At 42.2% G+C, this 25,489-nt stretch overlaps 1 protein-coding gene across 1 annotated transcript in view; it reads left to right on the top strand.

Annotated features, from left to right (window-relative positions):
• The first annotated feature begins 733 nt into the window (after positions 1-733).
• The window catches only part of ARHGAP4 (Rho GTPase activating protein 4), a 46,008-nt gene continuing 21,252 nt past the window's right edge, over positions 734-25,489 (top strand). Inside the window, exons 1-5 of the mRNA XM_081939022.1 lie at positions 734-1,413; positions 17,623-17,818; positions 19,992-20,154; positions 22,655-22,717; positions 23,932-24,123. Coding sequence (XP_081795148.1) covers positions 1,347-1,413; positions 17,623-17,818; positions 19,992-20,154; positions 22,655-22,717; positions 23,932-24,123 — 681 coding nt within the window. The 5' untranslated portion in view covers positions 734-1,346. The remainder of the gene's footprint in view (positions 1,414-17,622; positions 17,819-19,991; positions 20,155-22,654; positions 22,718-23,931; positions 24,124-25,489) is intronic.

Genomic DNA, 25,489 nt, shown 5'->3' with positions numbered 1-25,489 from the left:
TACAATGAAATGGGTTTATTTAAAGGGCAGACATAAAGAAGCCTGATTTCCAGCTCCAGCCCCATTCACCTCTAATCTATGCCACAAAGGCATTCAGTCAGGGCGGGATTTTCCTATAGGCTAACTAGGCTTCAGCCTAGGGCCTCAAGATCAAGAGTGGCCTTTTATTTTTATTTATTATCCGTGCCACATTTTTTATAAAAGTTAGTACCAATTACAACATGTTTCATTTAATATATTGATATATATCACAGTAATGATGTATTTTATTATCTCTCATGTAATTTACAAACTTAAAAATGGGAGGTGAAAGGGCCCCATAAGTGGAATAGCCTAGGGCCTTTTTTCATCTAAATCCGGCCCTGCATTCAGTGAAGGGATTTCTGGAGATATTTAATCATTTATGCAGCTTGAATCAAAAGAAGGAGACTTGAGAGAAAAGTGTGTGTGAAAAAAGGAATCTTATTCTATTTTGACACTTGTTTTAAGTGGTTTAGTTCCCCTTCCCTGGGAAGGCAAAATTTAACAGAATGCAATAACTTTGAGCCTTATTTTCATCAAAAGCCAAGATTGATACACTATGATTTATGGAGCAAGCCATGGTAGCCTGGTTCACAAATAGTGCAGAGCCATAACAGATAGTTCTTATATCATGCTTTTCCTGTTACTCCTCCTGTTCGGTCAGTGCACTGATACAAGCACAACAGTTTTGCTCACTCTTGCAGATACAATCGTCTGTGCCTGTCCTCTTGCAACATGAAGCACCAAAGATCTTCCATTGAGCATGTGGCTTTATCCCAAGTTACAGCCCCAACTCCGTATGACTAATGTGCTGTTGTTTTTCTTTGAAAAATAAGCGATGAAGGGAAAGGTGTAATTTCTCAGCGGCAACTCACGACCATCTTATTTGCTTGGAAATGGGCGACGCAGGAGGAGGAGGAGGAGGAGGAGGAGGAGGAGGTGGTGTACTGTAGTTACGCCAACGCAATTCGCAGAGGAGGGTGCAATCTGGTGGTGCAACAGTCGCCGTTGGCGTTTCTTCGGTTGCTGTTGATTTCTGTGCAGTCCGAGCGCTGGAGAGAGTGACACAAAGCCTTTGGCTCCAACCCTGGACTATAGCGCCTGGCACCGGGGGGCTGATAGTGGCTGGCACGGAGAGGAGAGGAGGGGAAGCCGGAAAGCAGCGGGTTAATCCATCCGCTCCAGCCCCAGCTTCTCCTGTGGGGAAGGCAACCAGAAGGGGGCGGTGCCTCGCCCAGGAGCGCGGCACACCGCGCCGCATCTCCCGTGCGCATCTTGCAGGCGAGCGGCGGCGGCCCTGCTGCGCCCTGCCACAACCCGTCGAGATGAACGCGCCGGGGAAAGCGCGCCGCGAGCGAGGCAGCCTGGCCGAATACGAGACCCAAGTGAAAGGTGAGCTCGGGGTTGCGGGGGGACGGGAGGGGGCGCCCAGTGGGGCGGCTGCTGGAGTGGGTGGGGCTGCACGAGGTGGAGAGTCAAGAACACGGGGACCGGAGGACGAAGTGGGGGGCTGCTCAGTTGCCTGCAGCGGGCGAAAGGGGCGGGTTGCGTATGAGGGGATAGGGATGCACTGTGTGGACGGGTACTGGGGGGGGGGCGTGCTTCGGGAGCGCCACTGCGCTATCGTAGCCAGGGAATGGGGAGCGGGGGAGGGGGCGGCAGAAGCGGCCCTCCGGAGCTGGATGTCTTCATGCTTTTGCAGGTGATAACCGCAGTAACAACGGCGTGGTGGCCCTCTCACTTCCCCCCTCTGCCTGTGAGCATGTAGGCCCGGGTGATTCAGGGCACCGTCTGCTGGAGCCCGGAGCCCCATTCCCACTGGGATGACTGCCTTGTCAAGGATCATCCTCCTTGCGGGGATCCATTGCGGCTGCGTTTTTTATTGCTGGCAGACGAATGCGTTGTCCCGCCACCCCTCCCCGCCCCTAGAAAAATGTGACCCAGATTTTTCAACCCAGATAATATTATTGCTAGAGGTGGTAAAAAAAACGAAGCAAAAGCTACAATACTGGGGTGTTTTGGGTTTTTTTTTTTTGATGTTCCAGGAGCATGGACATGAACATGGTCTCACAGATAAAAGATGTGTGGTTATTGGTTCAGGATATAATGTGAGGCTCCTTAGTGGGAAAAAAAAAAGAAATACACCAGATTGACAGAAAAAGAAAAGAACCCCGGAGTCTTGATTCCCAGCAACCTCTCCTCTGTAAAATATTCATTTCCACTTCCCATCTGAAGACACCCTTCAGCAAAGCTGTTGATTATAATGCAACATCCCCTCTTCAAGGTTCCGGTTGTTCAACTTCCTCTCTGTTGTGACTGATCAACCAGCAATAATTCTGCCTCTGCCCCATTCATCTGCAGCTTCTCTCCCTCTCCCTCTTCCTCCCCCCCCTCCCCCCCCCCCCCGCCCCAGCTCATGGCATCTTTCTGAACATGCCTTGGCTTGTGTATAACAGAAGCTTCCACCGAATACCAGAAGGCTTTGGTCCAGCAGTCTGGGTTCACAGACTTTACTATAATTTAACCAATCGACACACAAAATCTAAGGCATTTTGATGTTTGAGGAAGAAAGGAGAGTGGCCCCACTTGGGGAACACCATCATCTAGACAACTGGGTGTGTGCATGGGCGTATAAGCTCAGTTTCAGTAAGGAGCAGCTCTACGAGAGGATAGTGTTCCGAGAGGATAGTGTTCCGTTTTAATGCAATTTGCATAGGATATTACTCAATGGATATTACGTTGTGAAGTAGACCTCTCTCTCTTATCAGTGGCAAAGCACAATTGATGGCTTTGAGGTAGGGCTTTGTGGCAGACACCTGGGGTCCCACTGAACAGGGGGTTCCAGCAGGAAATCCTCTAAATGCAACAGGGTGGACTTATCATATTTTGATTTGAATAAGTAATATATATTATGCATCAGGGGAACAGGCTATAAAACTGTACATCCATTAAGCTACCTTACTATGTATAGCCTCGATTACTTGGCACCTGAAAACACACAGGTTTGCTTTATTGTTGGGGTATCTCTGCCCATTGCTAAGCTTAATTTTCTTTCCCAGAAGTCCTACTACCTTGCTCACTACAATGCTCCTCCTAAGCCATACAAGACTAGATACACACTACTACGCATAAAGGAGAAATAGAACACAAATATATTTAGACACAAATGAATTTATGCTTTCTTTCCTTTTCCTGGGTTGCTGCTAAAAGAAGGCAATGGCAGTAACTGTGAAAAGAATCTCGGAGTCCTAATGGACAATCACTTAAATATGTGCTGCAGCTGCCAAAAAAGCCAATACAATCCTAGGCTGCATTAACAGGGATAGAATCAAGATCATGTGAAGTGTTGGTACCACTTTATAAAGCCTTAGTAAGACCACACTTGGAATACTGCATCCAGTTTAGGTCACTACAATATAAATAAGATGTTGAGATTTTGGAAAAATTGCAGAGAAAAGCAACAAAGATGATTAGGTGACTGGAGGCTGAAATATAAAGAGCATTTGCAGAAATTGGGTATGTCTAGTCTAGTGAAAAGAAAGACTGAATGACATGATAGCAATGTTTCAACATTTGAGGGGCTGCCACAAAGAAGGGAAAGTCAGCCTATTTTCCAATGCACCAGAAGGCAAGGCAAGAAGCAATGGATGGAAACTAATCAAGGAGAAAAGCAACCTAGAATTTAGGAGAAATTTCCTAATAGTGAGAACTATTAACCAGTGGAATGGGTTGCCTTCAGAAGTTGTTGTTGGTCCATCACTGGAGGCTTTTTAAAAAAACTGGGCAGCTATTTGTCTGAAATGGTATAGGGTCTCCTGCTTGAGCAGGGGGGTTGACTAGATGACCTCCAATGTCCATTCCAACTCTGTGATTCTGATCTATTCTTCCCTGAAGCAAAAGGTGATTCATCTACTTCAGAAGCACTTAGGAAGATCTGTGTAGGAGCTTTTGAGTGTGGAAAATAGCCCCTGAGGAGGTTTTGGGGATGCTTTTATCATGGGACTTAGTTCAGTGGATTTTGCTGATATGTTGACTTTGGTGTTACAGATGGCATGCCCCCGGGGTAGGAATAGCCGGTGTGGTGGCCATGGGTTCCAACATGCCAAAGAGCATCTCCATTGTGTTCCCTCAAGCTTAGTACCTCACTTGACATTTTCAAAAGTTCTCTTGCGTGGGAGACGGTAGTGACAAAACAAAATGCTCTCATATCATATTTATCTCCAAGAACAGCATTCTTTACAAGTAAAAAAGTAGGTGTTTGGTGTCCACTGCTTTATTTAAAAATGTGGCAATTTTGCTGCTCTTTTTTTCTTTTCTTTTAAAAGAGAAGCTGGGGTGGTAGAAGGGGGCTTTACTAGTTTACATTCTTGGAAACTAGAGGCAGTGGCTGAATACAAGCTGACTTTTTCAATTTTAGATGTGCTACTTTGGGTCTGGTTACGAATCTCCTTCTTAGCCATTTTAGAAAAGTGGCCACAGCAATACAAATTCATGCAGTGGCGCATTGAATGCAGACCCTTTGAACCCAAGTAGTTTAGCTTTAGACCAGATGTCAGATAGATCCAAACGTAGGATATGCTTGGTTTTCCCATGATGTAGAATGAGGTTGTTGTTTCAGGCCATTCATTCAATGGAAAGGAACAGAAGGGTTATTTAATTTATTATTACAAAGGTACTTTTACTACCGGAGGGAGAAGCACTTGTGGAATGTTCTGCTTTAATAACTTCACCTGGGGGGGGGGGGGGGGGTTCTGTACTTTCATTAAGGATAGAGGCCATATTTGCTCTTCTGCTTTTGCCAGTACTGTAAAATGGTTGGGACCAAAGCAAGTTAACTCAAGGTATAAGATGAAGCTAGCTAAGCTGCAATGGTAGGGCATACTGTCCTTTGAGTGTGCTAGATTACATCTCCAACAGTTCCTAATAGGACAATGTTTGTCCATATTGACTGGGAATTATGGAAGATGTAGTGCAACACATCTAGAAGGCATGAGGTTAGGTAGTGGAAGGAGAACTTTAGTGAATTAGAATTTGCTCTGAGGGACATGAGTTTTGGATGCCAGATTATCTGGAGAGTCAATAGGGTAGCATAATCTGTTTGAACCACCATACAAATTTGAAGGCAGGTATATCTTAATAAATAAGATACTTGCAATTGCATCACTAAGTCATTCTTTTTTAAGCAAACTACTTTCTAAAGAACAAGACAGTTTGCATGAGAGGAATATAGTATTACAAGTAGTCCTTGACTTATGCCTGTTCGTTTAATGTCTGTTCAAAGTAAGATGACTTCAGAAAAAGTGACTTATGACTGTCACACAGTGGTGGGTTTCAAATTTTTTTAGAACCTCTTCTGGAGGTGTGGCCTGTTTGGGGGAGTGGCTTGCTGGCCATGTGACCGGGTGGGAGTGGCTTGCCAGCCATGTGACTAGGTGGGCATGGCCAACTTGTATAATGGGGTGAAACTCACTTAACAACGCACTTGCTTAGCAACCAAAATGTTGGCTCAGAAACTCTGGCATTTGAAGCACGCAAGTCTTAAAGTTGTCAAGTTACAAGACCCTTGCACCCCTAATCCTTTAGAAAAAAAACCCAGGGGTGTTCAAACTTGACAGCTTAAAGACTTGTAGACTTCAACTCCCAGAATTCCTCCTCTCGCTCTTCATCTTGATGATGTGAGGATGGGCGGGGGGAGGGAGCTGGAACCGGTTCTAAACAGCACTGTAGATTTGTGGAACCTCTTCTATAGAAGAGGTTAGAACTGGCAGGAATCCACCCTGCTGTCACAAGATCCCTGGGGTCACATTATTACATTTTGGGTGCTTGGCAATTGGCTCACATTTGCTACCAGCTGCAACTTCCTTCAGTCACATGATCATAGCTTGTTACCTTTTCTGCTGATTTCTGGCAAAATACACCCCTTGGGGAAACTGAATTCACTTAACAACAACTGCAGAAAAATTGTCATAAAATTGGATCTGACTTGACTTACAATCGTAATGACTTACAATGGAAATTCCAGTCCCACTTGCAGTCATATGCCGAGAACTTCCTGCAGCTGTGTTCAGGCGAAGATTTGAGCCATGTTATAAATCAGATTATTTATAGACTCTTGAATGCCTGACTCTAGTATCTGTTAGTGCGATTAATATAGATTATTTTCATAGCCTTCTCTAAGGCCCACTGGATTGAAGCAAATACTTCCTTAGAGGCTTTCTTATTCTGTCCTTCTTTCCCTTATCCTTGGCTTTGTGCTCTTACCCTGTTGCTGAATCAAGGCTTTGCATGGGGGTAGGGGGTGGGGAATGGCCTGATATCACTGACTTCCTTTTTCTCTCCAGTCAACTAATTCCCCCTTCTCCGTGTTCCCAACTGAGTTTTCTCTCCCCATTGAGTATAGCTTCCAAGTTGTCAGTTCTGATTTTTCAGAGGCTTTTGTGCTGAGGGGTGGGGGAGGGGCTTTACCCATTTCTGTGTCTCTTTACTCTTCTTGTTTCTGTTGATAAAGCTGGTAGATAAAGCAGATGTGTCATGTGTGTGTGTGTGTGTGTGTGTGTGTGTGTGTGTGTCCGTCCGTCCGTTCCCGCCTCCTTATTTGCTGGCTCCTTTCTTAATGCCCCCATCCCATTAAGCAATGGACTTCCAGCACCCTGGGATCTGATATGGATCATGTTTTTTTAAATTCTAGGCTGAGTGTTGGTGGAAGGAATTCATTTTAATTTGAATAGAAATTTTTAATTTTAATTTATTTTTTAAAGTTCATTTTTACATCTTCTGTTAACATGAAACCTGTTCCTGCTGAATCGGGAAACATTTCTTCCTGGACATATATTATTCTCTTCCCATTATTTTGGATTCTAGTATTTTTAATGCTGTATATCACCCAGCAACCTTCCAAATTTCATAAATTTGGGTGAGACGGGTGACATATAAATTTATTCAGTCAACCAATATGTGCACACATACCTTGTGATATCAAGGGTAGATGCAAAACACATTGCTCAGAAATGTAATTCCCATATCATTTGATAGAGTGGTGGGTTGCTAACTGGTTTACTACTGGTTTGCTCGTGCTCGTCAGAGCGGGTGGGCAGAGCCTCTCACCGCCGCCACTACTGGTTCGACTGAACCGGGCCGAACCGGTAGCAACCCACGTCTGATTTGATAATATCTAGCGTCTAAGCTGACCTGCAATTTCAGCAGGCATTGGCTTCTCACACATTTTCAAGTATAATCTCATACTTTCAAAGGACTAGAAGCTGAATTTTGCACTCAATACCATTGCTTACATTGTTCCTACACTTTTCTGGAATATTTACAGCATATGACCATGTCTCTTGTAGGGCAATCCATCACTCTGCCTGCTGATGCTTCCACATGTCCAGTGCATTCAGAAAGTATTCAGACCCCTTCACTTTTGTAAATTTTGTTATACTGCAGCCTGATTCTATAGTTGTTGAAATTCATTTTTTTCTCATTAATCTACACTCAGTACCCCATAATGACACAGTGAAAACAGAATTCTAGAAATGGCTGTAAATGTATTAAAAAGGAAAAACTGAAATATTACATTGGCATAAGTACACTTGAAATTTAGCTCCAGTGCCCCCACATTTCTCTTGATTGTTGCTGACATGTTTCTATAGCTTGATTGGAGTCGATCTGTGGTAAATTAAATTGATTGGACATTATTTGATTGGGCACACTTGGAATACTGCATTCAGTTTTGGTCGCCACAATGTAAAAAAGATGTGGAGACTCTAGAAAGAGTGCAGAGAAGAGCAACAAAGATGATTAGGGGACTGGAGGCTAAAACATATGAAGAACGGTTGCAGGAACTGGGTATGTCTAGTTTAATGAAAAAAAGGACTACGGGAGACATGATAGCAGTGTTCCAATATTTCAAAGAAGAGGGAGTCTTAATCAGTGGAACAGCTTGCCTTCAGAAGTTGTGAATGCCCCAACACTGGAAGTCTTTAAGAAGATGTTGGATAGCCATTTGTCTGAAACGGTATAGGGTTTCCTGCCTAGGCAGGGGTTTGGACTAGAAGACCTCCAAGATCCCTTTCAACTCTGCTATTGTATTGTATTGTATTGTATTTGAAAAGGCACACACCTCTCTATAGAAGGCCACACAGCTGACAATGCATACTGTAGCAGAGAAAAAGCCACGAGGTCAAAGAAATTGCCTGAGGAGCTCAGAGACAGGATTATTGCAAGGCACAGATCTGGGGAAGGCTACAGTAAAATTTCTACTGCACTGAAGCCTCCATAATTCTCAAATGGCACAACCAGGACTCTTCCAAGAGTTGGTCGCCCGGTCAAACTGAGCAGTCGGGGGAGAAGAGCCTGAGTAAGAGAAATGACCAAGAACCCGATGGTCACTCTGACCGAACTCCAGAGATCTTATGTGGAGATGGGACAGAGTTCCAGAAGAACAACCATCACTGCAGCCCCTCACCGATCTGGGTTTTGTGGCAGAGTGGCTACAGAAGCCTCTCCCCAGTGCAAAAAAGGGAGGGAAAGCTGAATAGAGTAAATACAGGGGATATTCACAATGAAAATCTGTTCCACAGTGCTCGGGACTTCAGACTTCGCCGAAGGTTCACATTCCAACATGACAAATGATCCTAAGTACACAGCCAAGATTACACAGGAGTGAGTTAGGGAGAACTCTGTGAATGTCCTGGAGTGGCCCAGCCAGAGCCCTGTCTTGAACCCTATTGAACATCTCTGGAGGGACCTGAAAATGGCCATACACTGATGGTTGCCATCCAACCTGAGTGAGCTTGAGGGGATTTTCAAGGAAGAATGGCATAAAATCCCCCAATCCAGTGTGCAAAGTGTATCGTGTCATACCCAAAAAAGACTTGAGGCTGTAATTGCTGCCAAAGGTGCTTCAACAAAGTACTGAGTGAAAGGTCTGAATACTTACGCCAATGTGATATTTCAGTTTTTTTTCTTTTTAATAAATTTACAGACATTTCTAAAATTCTATTTTCACTTTGACATAGTAGGGTACTAAGTTAATGAGAGGAAATGTATTTCACCAACTGTAGAATCAGGTTGCAGCACAACAAAATTGACAAAAGTGAAGGGGATCTGGATATTTTCTGAATTCACTATATATTGTATAGGTCATATTTTGCAAGTGAAAAAAGGAAGTGTGGGTGTATTACACACACACACACTATTTATATCTCTATCTGCCTATCTATCATCTATTATCTATCATCTTCTTTCTAATCTCTCTCCCTCCATCCCTATCTGCCTATCTGCCTACCTCCTGTTCCCTGTTAATTGTTACTCTAGCTCTTCAGATGAATTGTTTACAAGACTATTTCAGTGTAAAGATACATGAAATCAGTGTGAGCTCCATTTAGCATTGTGCCATTGCATGCAACTTGGTTTACCTTCTCTTCTGTTCATCAGCCAGTAGAGTTGTCAAAGAGATCATGACAGGCTATGGGACTCTTAATGCCTCTCTCTGAATTTCTTTGAACGCCCCCCTCCCCCAAAATGGAAGATTTTTGAAATGGTTAAAGTACTTTTTCTTATATATGATAGTTGAGTATATGCAAGGGCATCTGAACACAGAATACTAATTTTTGCAATAATATGCCCATGCCAGTGACAAACTATGAGCATGACATGAAAAGGGCATAGACATTCTTTTCTAATTTATAGGAATGATTGTTCAGTAAGAATGGGATTCCTTTTTGCATAGGTTTTGAAGCCATGGTTTCTCTTTATGTAGATCTAGGCCTCTTATCATGATACTTAATTATACATTCATGCTTGCTAGAATAATTGAGAAGCAGTATTCAGCAGTCAGCATTGTTATGTAATTTAATAACTATATATGCAATTTTGCTCCAAGGTGTGGCTTTTGGATAGCTTTGATTGCAGTAGTGAGATCTTAATGCAAGTTGTGCCTCTCTGCATCAAATCCAGCCTGATTCTGCTTTTATTTTACCTTTGCATTTTGTTTTCATAGATGTTATTAAGTGAATTACTAGCCTTATTAGAATACTGTACAGGTTTATGGTTTCTTACCTGATACTAGCACAGGTAGTATCAACTTAGAATAGTTCATTTAGTGACCATTCAAAGTCACAACAACACTGAAAAAAGTGACTTATGACTGTTGTAGAGTCCCCATGGTCACGTAATCAAAATTGGCAACTGCCTCATATTTATGACGGTTGCAGTGTCTGGGATCATGTGATCACATTTTGCAACCTTCGGACAAGCAAAGTCAATGGGGAAGCCAGATTCACTTAATAGCCATGTTACTAACTTAACAACCACAGTGATTCATTAACTACTATGGCAAGCATAGTCATAAAATGGGGCAAACTCACTTAACAAATGTTTCACTTAGCAACAAAATTATGGGCTCAACTGTGGTAGTAACTCAAGGGACTACCTGTATACCAAATTCGGAGGGAGAGCTATAGATAGAAAGCAACATGCAGAAATGTGATAGTAATGATTAAAACTTATGTTTCCTAAGAAAGTTATCTTATTAATAATTTATGAGAAATAGTCTTGGCATGAGATTAAGGGGGGCTGTAGTCCACCTTACAGTAGATATAAAAAGTTTACACAATCCTGTTAAAATGCAGGTTTGTGAAATATAAAAAAAATCAGACCAAGATGAATCACTCCAGAATTTTTTGTATATTTAATATAACATATAGGTTGCACAGGTCAGTTGAAAAACAAACTAAAATCATTAGTGGAAAGAATAACAATACAAACATGCAATAACGTGGTTCAGTGCGCACATCCTTTTATAAGTAGGGAAGTAGCTGTGTTCAGAATTAACCAATCACATTCAAACTGATGTTAAATAGTAGCACACAATTAATGTGACTCTGATCAAGCCCATATAAAGTTCAGCTGTTCTTGTAGGATTTTTCTGACATTTCTGACATTTACAGCAAAAGACATGGTCTGCAAAGAGCTAACAAAGCATGAAAGCCATCTCATTGTTGGAAGGTATCAGTGAGGAGAAGGATACAAAAAATTCCAAGGCATTGGATCATTGACGTGCAGTCAGGGGAGGCAGGGGAGGCACAGCCTCACCGCCCTCATCATGAAAAGAAAAAAAATGTAAAAGGGAAAAGGCGAGTGCTGAGGTGAGGCTAGCTAGCTGCTGCCTCACCGTGAATGACTGCCTAGCTGTTTAAAAAAGCCTCTAAAAAAGCACCCTCTACTATGAGGCAGGAGAACTGCATGCCTCATCTAGTCTGACTTTTTAGGTGTTTTATGATCGCTCGAGCAGAGTTAAGCGAGGGTTAAAAGCCTAAAAAGTCCTGAGGTAGGTGAGGCACGCAGTTCTCCTGCCTCATAGTAGAGAGTGCTCGTTCTTCCTGTGACTCAACTCTTCCCTTTTTCTTCCCTTCTTGCTTGCAATACAGTGACAATAAAGGGGGAGCGCAGAGATGTACCTTCATCTCTTCATTGATTTCCCTTTTTACAGGATGAGCCAGCTTCCTGCTTCTTTTATTTTCTGGAAGTCTCACTCCTTTCTCCATTTCTGCCATTTTTTATTTTATTTTATTTTTTTGTTTACACGCATGCGTATATGTATCTACTTTGGTGGAGATGAAATGGCTGCTGGTATTATTTGGGAAAAAGCTTTCAGGGGGGAAGGTGTGGAGAGGAAGGGAGGGAGGACGGTGGTCGCTTTTAGCGCTGATTTGTTTCCCTCTCTTTTCTCTCTCTCTCATTCTCTCCCTTCAGCTCCCTTTCATTTCTCTCTCCCTCTCTCCCTTCTCTCACTAATTTGTTTCCCTCTCTTTTCCATCTCTCACATTCTCTCCTTCCAGCTCTCTTTCATTTCTCTCTATCTTTCTCTCTTTCTCCCCTTTTCTCTTTCATCTCTTTCTTGCGCATGCAAGCAAAATACCCTAGGATCATGGTGGCGGGGACAACAACTCCTTCCGCTGCGCTGTGGAGAAGAGCCACGCTGTGCAGGAGACTCCTCAGCGCTAGACTTAGGTCAGCGTGAGCCACGGTCCCCTTCATGTTGGCTCAGGAAGGAGGGGAATGGGACTGTGACTCGTGCTGACCTGAGTCTAGCACTAAGGAGTCTCCTGCACAGAGTGGCTCTTCTCCACAGCGCAAACAAGTGAAGCCCCATCCACCAAATGCAGGCAGCATATAAAACCATGTCCCCTCTGGTCCGTGGGAAAACCTCCCCACAGAACTGGTCCCTGGTGCCCCAGAAGGTTGGGGGCCATTACTCTAGATGTCATAGATGATGTGGTTAATTTGTGAACAGACATGTGTTAGTTGCATAAAACTAAAGACACTACACGACTGATTTATTAAGTAATAGTTGCATTGGTAGAATTTATTGCTGCTTTACAATAGGATGAATTCTTTGAACTGATATAACATTAGTTCATTTCTTCATTTTGGAAGCAGATGAAATGATCTTACAACATCATGGATTTTGACTTAAAGGAAAGATTCCTAGATGTGTGTTGCAGTAAATGAAGGACAAAAAGCATTTATTTTGAGAGCTTTATTTGTTGCTATGATGACAAAAGGGAAGGCAACCAATTAAGTCTGTCATTTCAGCTTGGTTGATTGCAGGAAATTGAGGGCTTTTTTTTTTTTTTGCAAATAAATTGCTCATCATCTACAAGAAAAAAAGATTCATCATGTTCACTTTTATGTTTAGAATACTTTTAGCACATAATGTCATGAAATCATTTACATGTTTCGTTTAAGAGGTTTGTCTATGCTGTATGAGATTGTGATATATTTTTTTAGAAATAAGTTAGATATAAAATCACTCTCAAAGACTAAGTCTTCATAGGAATCATTTCTGCATTGTCACAATCATACCACAGACTGATGGTGTCACCGTGAAAGACCGAAATTGGTGAATGTCGACATTCACCGGTGAATGTTGGTGAATGTCGACATTCACCGGTGAATGTCGACACATACCAATTTCGGTCTTTCACTGTGACATATATAACGAGTCAGCGTAATGCTTTACTTTTGCTTTTCAATTCGCGGCGTTCTAACCGCGCAGGATCGCAGGTTTAAAAAAAAAAGAACTCCGCGAACAGAAGACGCTTAAAAGGAAGCGAGGAGCCGAGGTATTAGGGTAAGGGTATTAGGGTAAGGGTGTCGAGAGGATAAGGACATACACCAAGCGACTATGTGAATGTCGACATTCACCGGTGAATGTCGACATTCACCAGATTTCGGACTTTCACAGTAACAATGGCACAAAACGTCTCCCCAGAGAAGGTTGCCTAAAGAATAAAGATGAATATAAAGATGAGCAGACACTGACCTAGGATACCTAAGCTTAGGGGGGATCAATGCCAGCCTGCCTGCCGAATCATTCTAAACATACAGAACTTCCCATTGGTGGGAAGTGGTGCTATCAATGTCAGCTAAGTACCATGTGCCCTTGATGCAGCATTGCCCTCCAGTAACCCTGCATTTGTAAACAAACAAAATACCAGTTGGGACAAAGGGGTTAGAAATGGAAGAGTAAGTCTAACTAGTGGGAAGAAAAGAAATACCCTCCCTCACTTTTGCATAAGTAGTTTAACAACTCTATACAACAGGAGATAGGAAACTGACTCATCATGGCCAGGCAAAAGACCAAGAGTAGTTCACAGTTACAGGTCCAGCATAAGGCCCCACACTAGGAAAGTTGGAGAGAGGATTCTCCCCCATGTAGCATAAATTAATATCCTCTGTTTTTGCATGGTGAAATAGTCCTAATCTTGCCCTACAATTTAATGGACGCTTTGCCATGTGCTGCTTGATCTTAAAAGCTGGGCAGTTCTTGGCTGCTGACATAATTTCAATCTTTGCTCTAAAAAGTCTGGCTCTCAACTGCTCCCCACCTCATTTACTGCTTCACATAGACTGATAGTGGTGTTTATACCACTTTCATATCATCACATAAACCAAGAATAGAGTAGGATGCCCTACTTTCATCCTAATTCTTCTCCTACTCAGAATCCCATTCCTGAGGCAACTCAAGGGAGATCATATATGGCACTGTATGAGTCAAGATTTCAGTCTGTCTCCCTCATGAAGCAACTAAGGGTCGATCCCAGTGGCTCCATGGAAAGCATGGTATTTTGAATAGAGTAATTGCTTATCTCGTAGCATGTAAGGGGAGAGGAGCAATGGTGGGATTCATTTTTTTTTACTACCGGTGTGTGGGTGTGGTTTGGTGGGCGTGGCATGGTGTGGTGGGCGTGGCAGGGGAAGGATACTGTGAAATCCCAATTTCCTCCCGATCAGCTGGGACTCGGGAGGCAGAGAATAGATGGGGGTGGGGCCAGTCAGAGGTAGTATTTACCAGTTCTCCGGACTACTCAAAATTTCCGCTACTAGTTCTCCAGAACTGGTGAGAACCTGCTGACTACCACCTCTGGAGAGGAGACTTCCTAGACCAATGAATTGCCAAAGACGATGAAGAATCTAGGAGTGTTCTGGTGATTATTGCTGTTGGTGACAAAAAAGATGTGAGATGGATTCCTTGCCTGCGGAAATGCAGCTACGAGTTTCTGCAACCAGTATCAAAATTTGTCCCTGAATATTGAGAAAAGTTTGCAAAGAAAAGAGGAAATGATATGACCTGAAAGTCCTCATGTCCCAGCCTCACCATTCACTGGAAGTAGAGAAGACTGACTTGATTGTGGTTGTTGTGAAAGAGTGTGGGTGCTATGGTAAAAGGACTCCTGGACATTGTCTGGTCTTTGCCAGACGTTAGCTTATCTACCTGCTCTATGTGGTCTGGCAGAACACAGTATAGTTCATCCATCCAGCGGAAACTTGGTAGCATTTCTACAGCATGTTTTTCCCTAGCAGGAATTGAGCCTATGGTACTTAATTGGTTCAGCTTGGCTTTGAAAGCCCCATGCCTTGGAAGATACCAATAGAAGCTTCTCTTAGGGATCAATTTTGCTAATTTCTGAATGTGTTCTTCCCTTCTCCTTATTTGTGTGTTTGCTGTGTCCAGATACCTCTTGACTCCTGAAGGTAGCCAGAATTTGGTCTTGGGCACCTGTGTCTGTAGGTCTCAAGGTATTGTTAGGTACGGTGCCTAATTTATTATGCTTGTAGTTTCTTATGAGAGTTTTTAAGATAGCTGTCTGCGAAGAAGCACTCTTGTCGTGTATAATTTCTCTCTCTCTCTCATTATCAGACCTTCTGTTTATGAGCTCTGATGATCCATAACATGCGGGCAGAGACTCCTCTTACCTAACTGCTAAACTCTGTGGAATTTATGGGTGCCAGAAGAGCATCTGCAATTCTGCTGTAAGGTGTCTGCTGTTTTGTTAATCTCTTCAGTTTGCAGATAGGAAATGCAGGATTATTTCTGTAATGGATCAAATGTTTATTATAGTTCTTTACCCTCCTTCAGGAAATAACATACGTCAGGACTTATCTCTTTCTTGTATACAAGACAACAATAGTAGAGAATCCCTAAGTATATCCAGAGAACATTTTTCATGCTACTAAGAAATATATCCCAATCCCTCTCTTATATAAATCCCTTGGTATAAACTACAATTGGGAAATCAGGGTCCCCAAAACAAAGAGGGAGGGGGTCTTCTTGCAATTATTCACTGATTCTTTTTCTTCCCAGCTGTAATCTGTTGCTTCCTTGTGAATTTTCTTCTTGAAGGGAGTTGTGAAACTGACAGCATTTTTAAAAAAATATCTCAATGTTGTCTCTAAAAATATACTCTAAAAAGTCTTAAGACTCTTACGTCATGTTTTTGAAGATCTTAATTATAGAGTACTTGTCAGGAGATAACTGGGTTTGCATACTGATGTAAAGTGAAAATGTTTGATTTATATTTAGTTTATTTTTGTTAACAGACTTGGAAGTATTTCCTATCTGGGGTGTTTCATTATTTAACTTTCCAGTGAATAAAATGACTGAAAAATCAATGAATATATTCTTGGTTTTTGGTCAAATAGATATTACATAGATGTCAAGTTGAATGGAAATGAATTATTGCGGAAGCACACAATAGTTTTTTCAGATGTACAAGTAGTCCTCAACTTACAACCACAATTGAGCTCGAAATTTATGTTGCTAAGTGAGACATTTGTTAAGTGAATTGTTCTTCATTTTATCTCCTTTCTTGCCACAGTTGTTAAGTGAATCACTGCAGTTGTTAAGTTAGTGACATGGTTGTTAAGTGAACCTGGCTTCCCCATTGACTTTGCTTATCGGAAAGTCGAAAAAGCTGATCACGTGACCCTGAAATATTGCAACCATCATAAATATGAACCAGTTGCCAAGCAGCCAAATTTTTGTCATGTGACTATGGAGCCACAATGGTTGTAAGTGTGAAAAACAGTCATTACTCACTTTTTTCAATGCCACTGTACTTTGAACAGTCACAAAATGGACCATTGTGAGTCGAGGACTACCTGTGTTTATTCCTGCCATAAGTAACTTTGAGCTGTAAAAACTGATATCAATTTATAACAGAAGCTGAATGAAAATAATACTGAATGGTGTGTTCCCTCTGTGCTACAAATTCACCCTTCTATTTATATTTATATTGCCTTTCCTTTTTAAGTAGTAAAATTGATGAACAGATCATATACATTTTAAAAGTTTACACCATGGTATTAAAAATACTGAGTGGTTCATTTACTACGGTAGTTCAATATCTACTTAGTATGACCACAAAAGACGATTACTCTCAGTCTAAAAGCAAGATTATAAATGCATCCTTTGCTTTTGAAACTAGACAAATAACTTCTTTGATAGAGAGACAAGCTGAATGGGACATCATGTTGCGATGGTCCTTCTTTCAGCTTTTCCTAAAAGCATTATTTGTTTAGCAGTGCTTATATCCAACCTTTATCCTAGTGGACGCTGGGTGGCAAAAACCTTGTGAATATAATAAAACAAAGCAAGGAAAATAATTGCAGCTATTATAGTAATAATAATTCAATAGGTAAATAAAATAACCAGATCCCAGTCTCAATATCTGACTGATTGTGCAACCAACCATAATACAAACTTATAATAAAATGATCAAGTCATAATCACATAATTCTGGTCTTACAATCAGTTTGGAATAATGGCTTGCAGAAATAGAGTTCATCATCTCTCTGTGAAATGCAAACATTTCAAGAATCACATAACTCCATGGCGAGAAGGTACCAAAGAATGAGGCTGTGAAAGAGAAGGTCTGCTTTCTCAGTTATGTCTCTTGAAGGAGAAATCTTTAACAGATCTTCTCTGCGTGTCTGAGTCAGGAGGAAAGATTTTGTTCTAGCTAGGCATTGCCTGAGGCAGGGATGGGCTTCAAAAATTTCAGCAACAGGTTCTCTGCCTGATTGTTGGGTGGTAGGTTGCCATGGTGGGCGTGGGCTAGTTGCCTCCTGGACCCTGGGGTGGGGGGGACCATTTTCGCCTTTTCCAGGCTTCGGAGGCTTTCCTCGAGCCTCTGGGAGGGCGAAAACTGCCTCCCCTGACAGTGGTGGGTTGCCAATTTTTTTTACTACCGGTTCCACCGGAGATGATTTTTTTTCTCCAAACCTTCCTCTCTACTATAATCTGTGCTTCTCTTTCAGAAATGCGCTGGCAAATGGGGGAGCAAGTCCGAGGTCTTGACTCTCAGGCAGAGAGTCGACAACAGTTGCTCCAAGATGTGGCTGACTTCCTGCGCCGGAAGGCTGAAGTGGAACAAGAATATTCCAGAGGACTGGAGAAATTGTCGGAACGTTTCTCGGCTAAGATACGTGGCTCCAAGGAGCATCAGAATTTCAGGTTAGAGTCTTTTAATTCTTCAGTGGGGAAGGGTGAACGGGTGTTGAGAAGGGACCTTCCACAGAGATAACTTGAGGGTGATGATTGCGTGGGAAGAAGCTGAAAAAAAAGGGTTAGAGACATTATTGAACAGTAAGTGTCAAGAGTTTGACCCTGGGAGCTTTCCTGGCAAGGTTTTTACTGGCGTCCATTTTGTGTGTAAGTCAGTGCAGTGGCGATTATATATATATATCTTATTATATCTAAGAGGCATTACAGCAAGTAACTATACAGGAAGAAGTAGAAAGTTCATCCGTTGGTAACCAGTAATCCTGCACTTGGAGGCAACCGCTGTTGGAATGTTCTTTATTAGCCCAGTTTCCTCTCAGTGCCTCATCCCCACCCCTTCTCCTTTTTGTTAGAAAACTGATTAATCTTTCCCAGCCTTCCAATCTCTTGGGAGAGCTAGAGATATGGGATGCACATAATCCCTTTGACCTTTTACCCATTCTTCAGTCAATACCGCAGCTCAGTTTTAGTGGAGCATGTTTCATATCCTGTGAATCAGTGTCATACTACTGATAGAAAACTCCTGGGGTTGACTTTTATTCTATCAGGTATTGTGGACCCTTCTGTTAGGAATATTTCATAAAGAAAATTGAAAGTACAACAACATTGACTTATATTTTATGTAACAGCATATGAAAGCAAAGATTTATTTTAAAAAAACCCTACAAAAATATCCCTGGATCCTTGAAGGGTACTATTCAGGAGAACAGATTGAAGCAGATGCTTGTAGCTAAGGGCAGTACAAATACAGAATAAAACATTGATTAATACTTTAACATAAGGATGGTATAATTGATTGGAACATCATAATATATAAGAAGGATTTCCAAATGGAAAGGTCCACATTATATAATATTAATCTGTATTCATTTGCCTACCTTAGGCAAGAAAGCCCGGTGAGTGACACTTTATTTTTTAAAAAATATTTCTGGAGGTGGCCAGCAGTGGAGAAAACAACTGGTGGGATGGCAGATGAAGGAAAGGTGGGTTACTGATGGAAGGTCTGATGCTGGGAGTTAAGTCTGAATATATCAGGATGGTTGATGACATCATCTGCAACTAAATTGTGTGACACTGACCCTATATTATATTCAACAATTTATCCTGGAGGATATAAATGCTTTATGTTATGTCTAGGTTGAAAGGCAGTTTGGTCTAGTGTTAAGGCACCAGGATAGAAACAGAGAGATCTTGAGTTCTATTCCTGCCTTAGGTATAAAAGCCACCTGGATGGCCTTGGGCCAGTCACTTTCTCTCATCTCTAGGAAGCAGGCAATGGCAAACCACTCCTGAAAAATCTTGCTAAGAAAACTGCAGGGACTGATCCAGGAAGTCTCCACGAATCAGACACAATTGAATAGAAAGGGGGGGGGGGGAATGAGTAGGTTACCTCACCAGCAATGCTTGGTTTGATGTACCAGTGCAATGTCAGCACACAAACAGCAGCTCTCCTTCTTGTGAGGAAAAAACATGTAGATGCAGAGTTCTGATAATTGATTTGAACATAGAAGTTGAGCAGCAGGAAAAGTGAAAAATCCCTAAATTTTGTTACTAAGTTTAGTAACAATTATCAGCCATGTTTGATTTTTTGTGTGTATGCAGTACTTTCATCTTAAGGTATCTGTGGTGTAAATGGGTGGAACACAACATAGCAGTCATGTTAGGCTATAACCATGCTGCGAACTAGGTCCAAATGGCTTAGGAATGGTCGCAGTTGGCACACTAAATGTGGTTGTGCAAACAAACTCCTTGCCAGTGTTACCACCAAGGAGAGGCAGCTTTGGATTTCCCTCACCCCGCAGACCTCCTCTTTCAGAGGCAATGCAAACTGATCTAGAATAGGCTAATCACAATTCCAGAGCTGAGTTACTTCCTGCAGTTTTTCCACCTTGTGGGTGGTGATAGTTAACTTAAGACAGTTGGCCTTCATCCAGCACATTACCAGACTTGGCCAAGACCAGTTTCAGGTACTCATTACTTCCTTGGAGTAAAATGGTGGAGAACAATAAAACCAACATATCGCAAATAAGGAAGAGCGATAAAAGATGATAAAAGCTAAGGATGCAGACGCTAAGTGTGTTGCTCCTGCAGTCAAAGATTAAAGGGCTTCCTTCTTTACATGCAGGAAGGACCAGAATCTCCCTTCACCTTTGAATTGCTGGTATACAATCCTCAATCAGACGCGGCAGGCAAGCCGGGATCATGGAGCACTGAGTGAAATCTACACAGGGCATTTGGTGCTTCGGTTGGTGCACATCAGCGAGGATGTCGGGCGATTGGCCCGGAAAGTAAGTGCTTTGGAGTAAGACCAAGGTGGATTCTATCCTCACGTCACCTTGATGTGTCTATCAAAGTTAGACTTTGTACAGGGCTTGAACAAAGGCCTCTTCTTTGTAGCCTATACTGTCCTTTTGCCTTGCCCTTGCTGGAATCACCCTTTGCCATCAGCCAGTTATTATTCCTGATTGAAAAGGGAAAATGGACAAAATGAAGAGTTTTTATGGCTCTCTAGCATCTGTATAAGAATATTTTCCCTAGTCGTCTCCTGATCAGTTCAGAAGTTGGCTAATGTTTCTGTGACTGCTACGTAATCATGGGAAATGCTTTCTTAGATCCAGTTCTTACCTGGCAGAGCAGTGCTTGGTGAGCGGGAATATGGTTGTGAATTACCAGCACCAAGTGTGATGGGTGTTGTGTATGAGAGGCATGAAGAATGGGCTCTAATTCTATACTCTGAACCCAATGTGCTATTTCTATTTAGTATCTCCTTGTGATCTCTGTATGCAGCCTCCATTCTACTTGTAATTTCCTCTGAGTTTTATATCTTGCTCACCAAAGGTTAAAAGTCATGCACAATAATTACCAAGTTTTTATTTGGAGCTCTTACACTAAACTACCTTCTAGAATGATCCTGATCTGAAAACAATGTGCTCACAAATTCACAGTTTGCAAGCCTTCCCTTTGTCAAGGTCTCATGATTTTTTTAATTATTTAAGTCTTACCTACAAGGCAAAGAAGGTGAGAAGGACAGTAAATGAACATTTGCCATTTAAAAAGTATAAGGTGGTTCAGCACTTGCGGCCTTAAGCCAAATATTTGCCTCCCTATATGAGAACATTATAATTAAGAACACTCAAAGAGAAGAAAATTGAGAGGCCAGGCTCAAATGCTCCCATCAAGTGTACCACAAAAGAGATCTGTCCTCTTACATGATTCAGTTATGTCTATCTGCAATCCTGGGTCGATCTAGTGGGATTGTTAAGAAGGCATTAGCCCTGCTAGGTAAATCAGGCCAGAAAACCGATTTGTGTGGCCCTACATTATATTCAACAATTTATCCTGGAAGTTACAAATGCTTTATACAAGAGATACTAGAATTCTATTTTACAGATACAGGTGCTGTGAAAACAGAACCAGTTTGATGTAGTGGTTAAGGCATTAGCTTAGAAACCGGGAAACTGAGTGTTCCATTCCCACCTGAGGTTCAAAACCAGCTTTTGACTTTTACTCTCCCTCAGAAGTAGGCAATGGCGAACCACTTCCAAAATCTTGCCAAATAAACTGCAAGGACTTGTGCAGGCAGTTACCAGGAGTTAAAAATTGACTCGAAGAACTGTAAGGAGGACATTGGACATTTTACCTTCCGTTGTCAACAATTTACAGTTCTCTGACCATAGGAAGTATGCAAAACCAAAGGTTTGGTGGGGGTGGGGGTGGTGCTAAGTTACCGTATTTTTTGTAGTATAAGACGCACCTTCCCCCCTCCTCTCCCTAAACGTGGGTGAAAATTTAGGTGCATCTTATAGACCGAATACAGGTCTTTATGGTGCGTCACATTTTCACCCTCCCCGGCCCCCAGAAGCACTCTGCAAGGCTCTGCACGTCTCATTTCTGCCAAAAAACATGCCCGTTTTGGGGCTCCCAAGCCCTCCATGTGTTACGTTTTTACCCTACCTGGCCCCCAGAAGCACTCTGCAGGCCAAAAACGGGCCCATTTTTGGCAAAAAAAAAAAAAAAAAAACAACCCATGTGGAGCACTGCAGAGTGCTTCTGGGGGCCTGGGAAGGCAAAAACACGATGCAGGGAGGGCTTGGGAGCCCAAAAATGGACCCAGTTTTGGGCTCCCAAGCCCTCTGCGCATTTTTGGTGAAAATGGGGCAGGCGGAGCACTGCAGAGTGCCTCTGGGGGCCGGGGAGGTTGAAAATGCGATGCGCAAAGGCCAAAAACTATTTTTTCTTGTTTTCCTCCTGTAAATTTAGGTGCATCTTATAGTCAGTCCAGTGCGTCTTATAGTCCCCAAAATACGGTGTTTTTTAAGACCTTACTTCTTTTATGTTAGACATGCACCATCACAAAACAGGAAATAATGTTTTCCTATTACATCTGAATTCACTTGAATTCAACCATTTCTTGCCAGGATAGTCTGTAATTTTATGCAGTGAGAGTCTGAATTGGCCTTTATGTTTTTTTTTTAAAGCATGTGTAGGCTGCTTATGCAAATCCTTTGTGTCATTGGATGGAAGCCAAGAACTGCCTGAGCATTTGAAGCCCTATCCTTTGGTCACTGGAAATCCTTGTTAACCACTGCCATGTTTATGATTATTCTTAAGCATTGCTTGCTGGATTGCAACTATATTTCCGTAACAACAAGGATTAAATACTTTTTTTCTTAAAAATCAAATCTGAGATTCTCAGCCTGCTGCAATAACAATCTCTGTTTTCCCCTATAGCTGAGTAGACTATGTGCAGCCTATCTTAATCTTTCCTCCCTTTTCCTCCCTGGTCAGAGCAAAGAGATGGAACAGCAGATGCAGGATGAGCTCCTGAAGGCAATTTCAGAGTTGCAGATGGTAAGTGGGAAGGAAAGGGTCCCCAACCTGCATTTGTCATCTCATTTAGTCTCTAACACAGGGGTATCAAACTCAAGGCTGGGGAGGGGGGCAGATCTGTCCTGTGGGGTTCTTAGATCTGGCCCATTGGGCCACCCTGGAAACCTCAAAGGACCAGCCCGTGGTGCCTCTGCTAGCGAAAATGGAGCATCGTTTTCACTGGCAGTGGGTTCCAGGAGGCCATCACAGCCAAAAATGGAGCTCGCAAGCCCATTTTTGCTGACAGACTACTCAGGCCTCCATAGGTGCTCCTGACACGAGTGGCGTCGAGCTGACCATGCCCACTCTGGCCACGCCCCCCTCCCCAGCCCCACTGAGATCAAACACAACTTTGATGTGACCCTCAATGAAATCGAGTTTGACACCCCTGCTCTAACAGGATAGGGCAAATGGCAATAATATAATGACTCAGTCATTTTACAATAGTAGACTTAGAAGAGTCTTTGTGTTTATTCTAAGACTGACATGCCCCTTTTCTCAGACTATGCATTGGGGATGGAAGGGGCCATCAAGTCCAACTCTTTGCTCAGAGCAGATATACTCGAAGTATTCCCAACAGATGGCTGTTTAGTGTTGGCTTGAACACCGCCATCTCTCTAGGCAACTGATGTTCCTGTCCAAGTGCTCAGGAAGGATTTTCTGATAATTTAGTTGGAAAATCAGTTTTCTTGACATTTAAACCCATAATTTCATATTCTGTTTTCTGGAATGAGAAAGTACAAGCCTGGCCTCCTTCTTTGTGGCCTCCTTTCATACTTTTAAAGAGTGCTGTTATATCCACCCTCCCTTGTTTTTTCTGGAGACTAAAAGACCGAACCTCCTTAAATCTTTCTTCTCAATGCTTAGTTTCTAGTCCCCAATCACCTTGATTGCCTTTCTTTGAGCCAGTTTCAATTTTTATGAATCTTCTTTATTTGTGGTGCCCCAAAATGGACACAGTACTTGAAATGGGGTCAGATGAAAGCAGAATTCAATAGAGCTGAATAGTTTCTTCTCATGATTTGAAATGTATACTTCTGAAGAGGTCATCTAAAACCATCTTTGCCTTTTTTGTAGCTACATTTTATTATTTGGCTAAAATTCTGCTTATTTAATCCTCTAATGATTAAGATTTGTCCTTCTTTCTTAACAAAGTTTGGCAACTTTGAGCCGATCAGCTTTTGTCTATTTGTTAGGCTATGAAGTCATACCAGACGTACCGCGTTGATTGCCTGAATGCCGAGGCGAAGCTGCGCGAGGCTGAACGGCAAGAGGAGAAGCGCAGTGGCGGAAAACATTCAGATCCTAGTGGATCCCCGGGTGGGGCTGGACTTGACAAAACCCCTCGTCGCGCTTCACTTCGGAAGGTGGAGCGCCTCCTGGAAAAGGTAGCTAGAAGATGGGGGTGGGAGTGTTGGAAATTTTGATCATAGATCAAAATGTGGCTGGGTCTTTTGGTAAAGATGCTAGTACTGTTCACTGAATATAGAAGGACTTATATTGGAGTAAATACGTTTGGTTTAAAGCTGTGGGGCTATCATCCTGTTCACACAGCATGCTTAATTGGGTCAGGACAAAAGCCATTTGCATAACATAAACTTGTTTCTATTGACTCTTCAGGTTTTTTTGTGGGTTTGTGTGTTTTATGAACACATTCGGTTTCTTTTTGGCTCAGTATATTGGGTGAGAAATGTGGAAATATGAGTGCAGCCCATAAATCCTAATCTTCCCTTCCCATTTTGAGCTGGAGAGGTTTGGGGAAGAGAGGTCTTCAGTGTATTGTCCTTTGGAAGAGGCAGCTCATGGAGCTTTTCATTCCAGCTTCAGATTTGGAGCAGGTGTAGGGAGCAAGAGATGACCAGAGGCTCCTTTTCAAAGGTGCATCAGAGAATCTCCCCACAGAAGGGGGAAGGTTTTGAGAGAACACAGATTGGCTGGCAGTTGAGGACAACCAAAATCTATGACCATTTATTACCTTGCAATGATTTGAGCCAGTAAGTTCAGACCACAAACCACTTCCTTTTTTTTGGTTCTTTTTTTTTTTTTTTGCTGCTGGTGGGCTGATATGAAACTTTTGTGACCTTGGTGGAGGCAGGTTGGTTCCATCTGACAAGGCTGTTTCTAAACAATAAAACCGAAAGCAATTGTCTTTAAGGAACACTAGCATAGGTTACAAGGCTCCCCTCCTAAACACACTGTTGTTCTAACATTCACGTAAATCCATTAATCGTTTTAGAATGTCAAACTGAGCTCACACAGATACCAGCCTATTGAGTTTGCCAGAATTCCCTTTATGCCCCTTAGAAATCTGGAAGAAAATCCTAAAGGTTCGTCTTCCTTGTAGTCATGGAGAATATATCAGTCTTAATGTCTTGCATCTAAATGAAGTTCTCGTTGTATCTTTGTAGCTTTCCTTCTTGAGCTGATTACAGATTGGCCTAGATTATATTCCTTGAATCCATTTAGATAGCACTTACTATCTTTAGTTCCTATTGTATGTTTTTTATTGTTATTTCCCCCCAAAATGTTTCAGTTTGTTTTTCAATTGAATTGTACAGCTTAAATGTTGTAGATAGAAAAAATTCTGAAGTGATTTATCTTGGTCTGATTTTTAGGCCTCAAAACTTGCCCTTTTAACAATGGAAACAATGGAATTGTTGGGGTAGTGCAAGGCAGACAGGGTGTTTGCACTGTTCCTACTCAGAGAGGAGTCCTGCATTGCAGGAAATAGGATAGGTATTCCTCAACTTGCAA

This window comes from Natrix helvetica (assembly GCF_964273705.1).
Source record: "Natrix helvetica genome assembly, chromosome: 1".
Classification (NCBI taxonomy): Eukaryota; Metazoa; Chordata; class Lepidosauria; order Squamata; family Natricidae; genus Natrix; species Natrix helvetica.
Note: the sequence above shows the minus strand (reverse complement) of the source record. Positions and strands in the feature narration are given on the sequence as shown.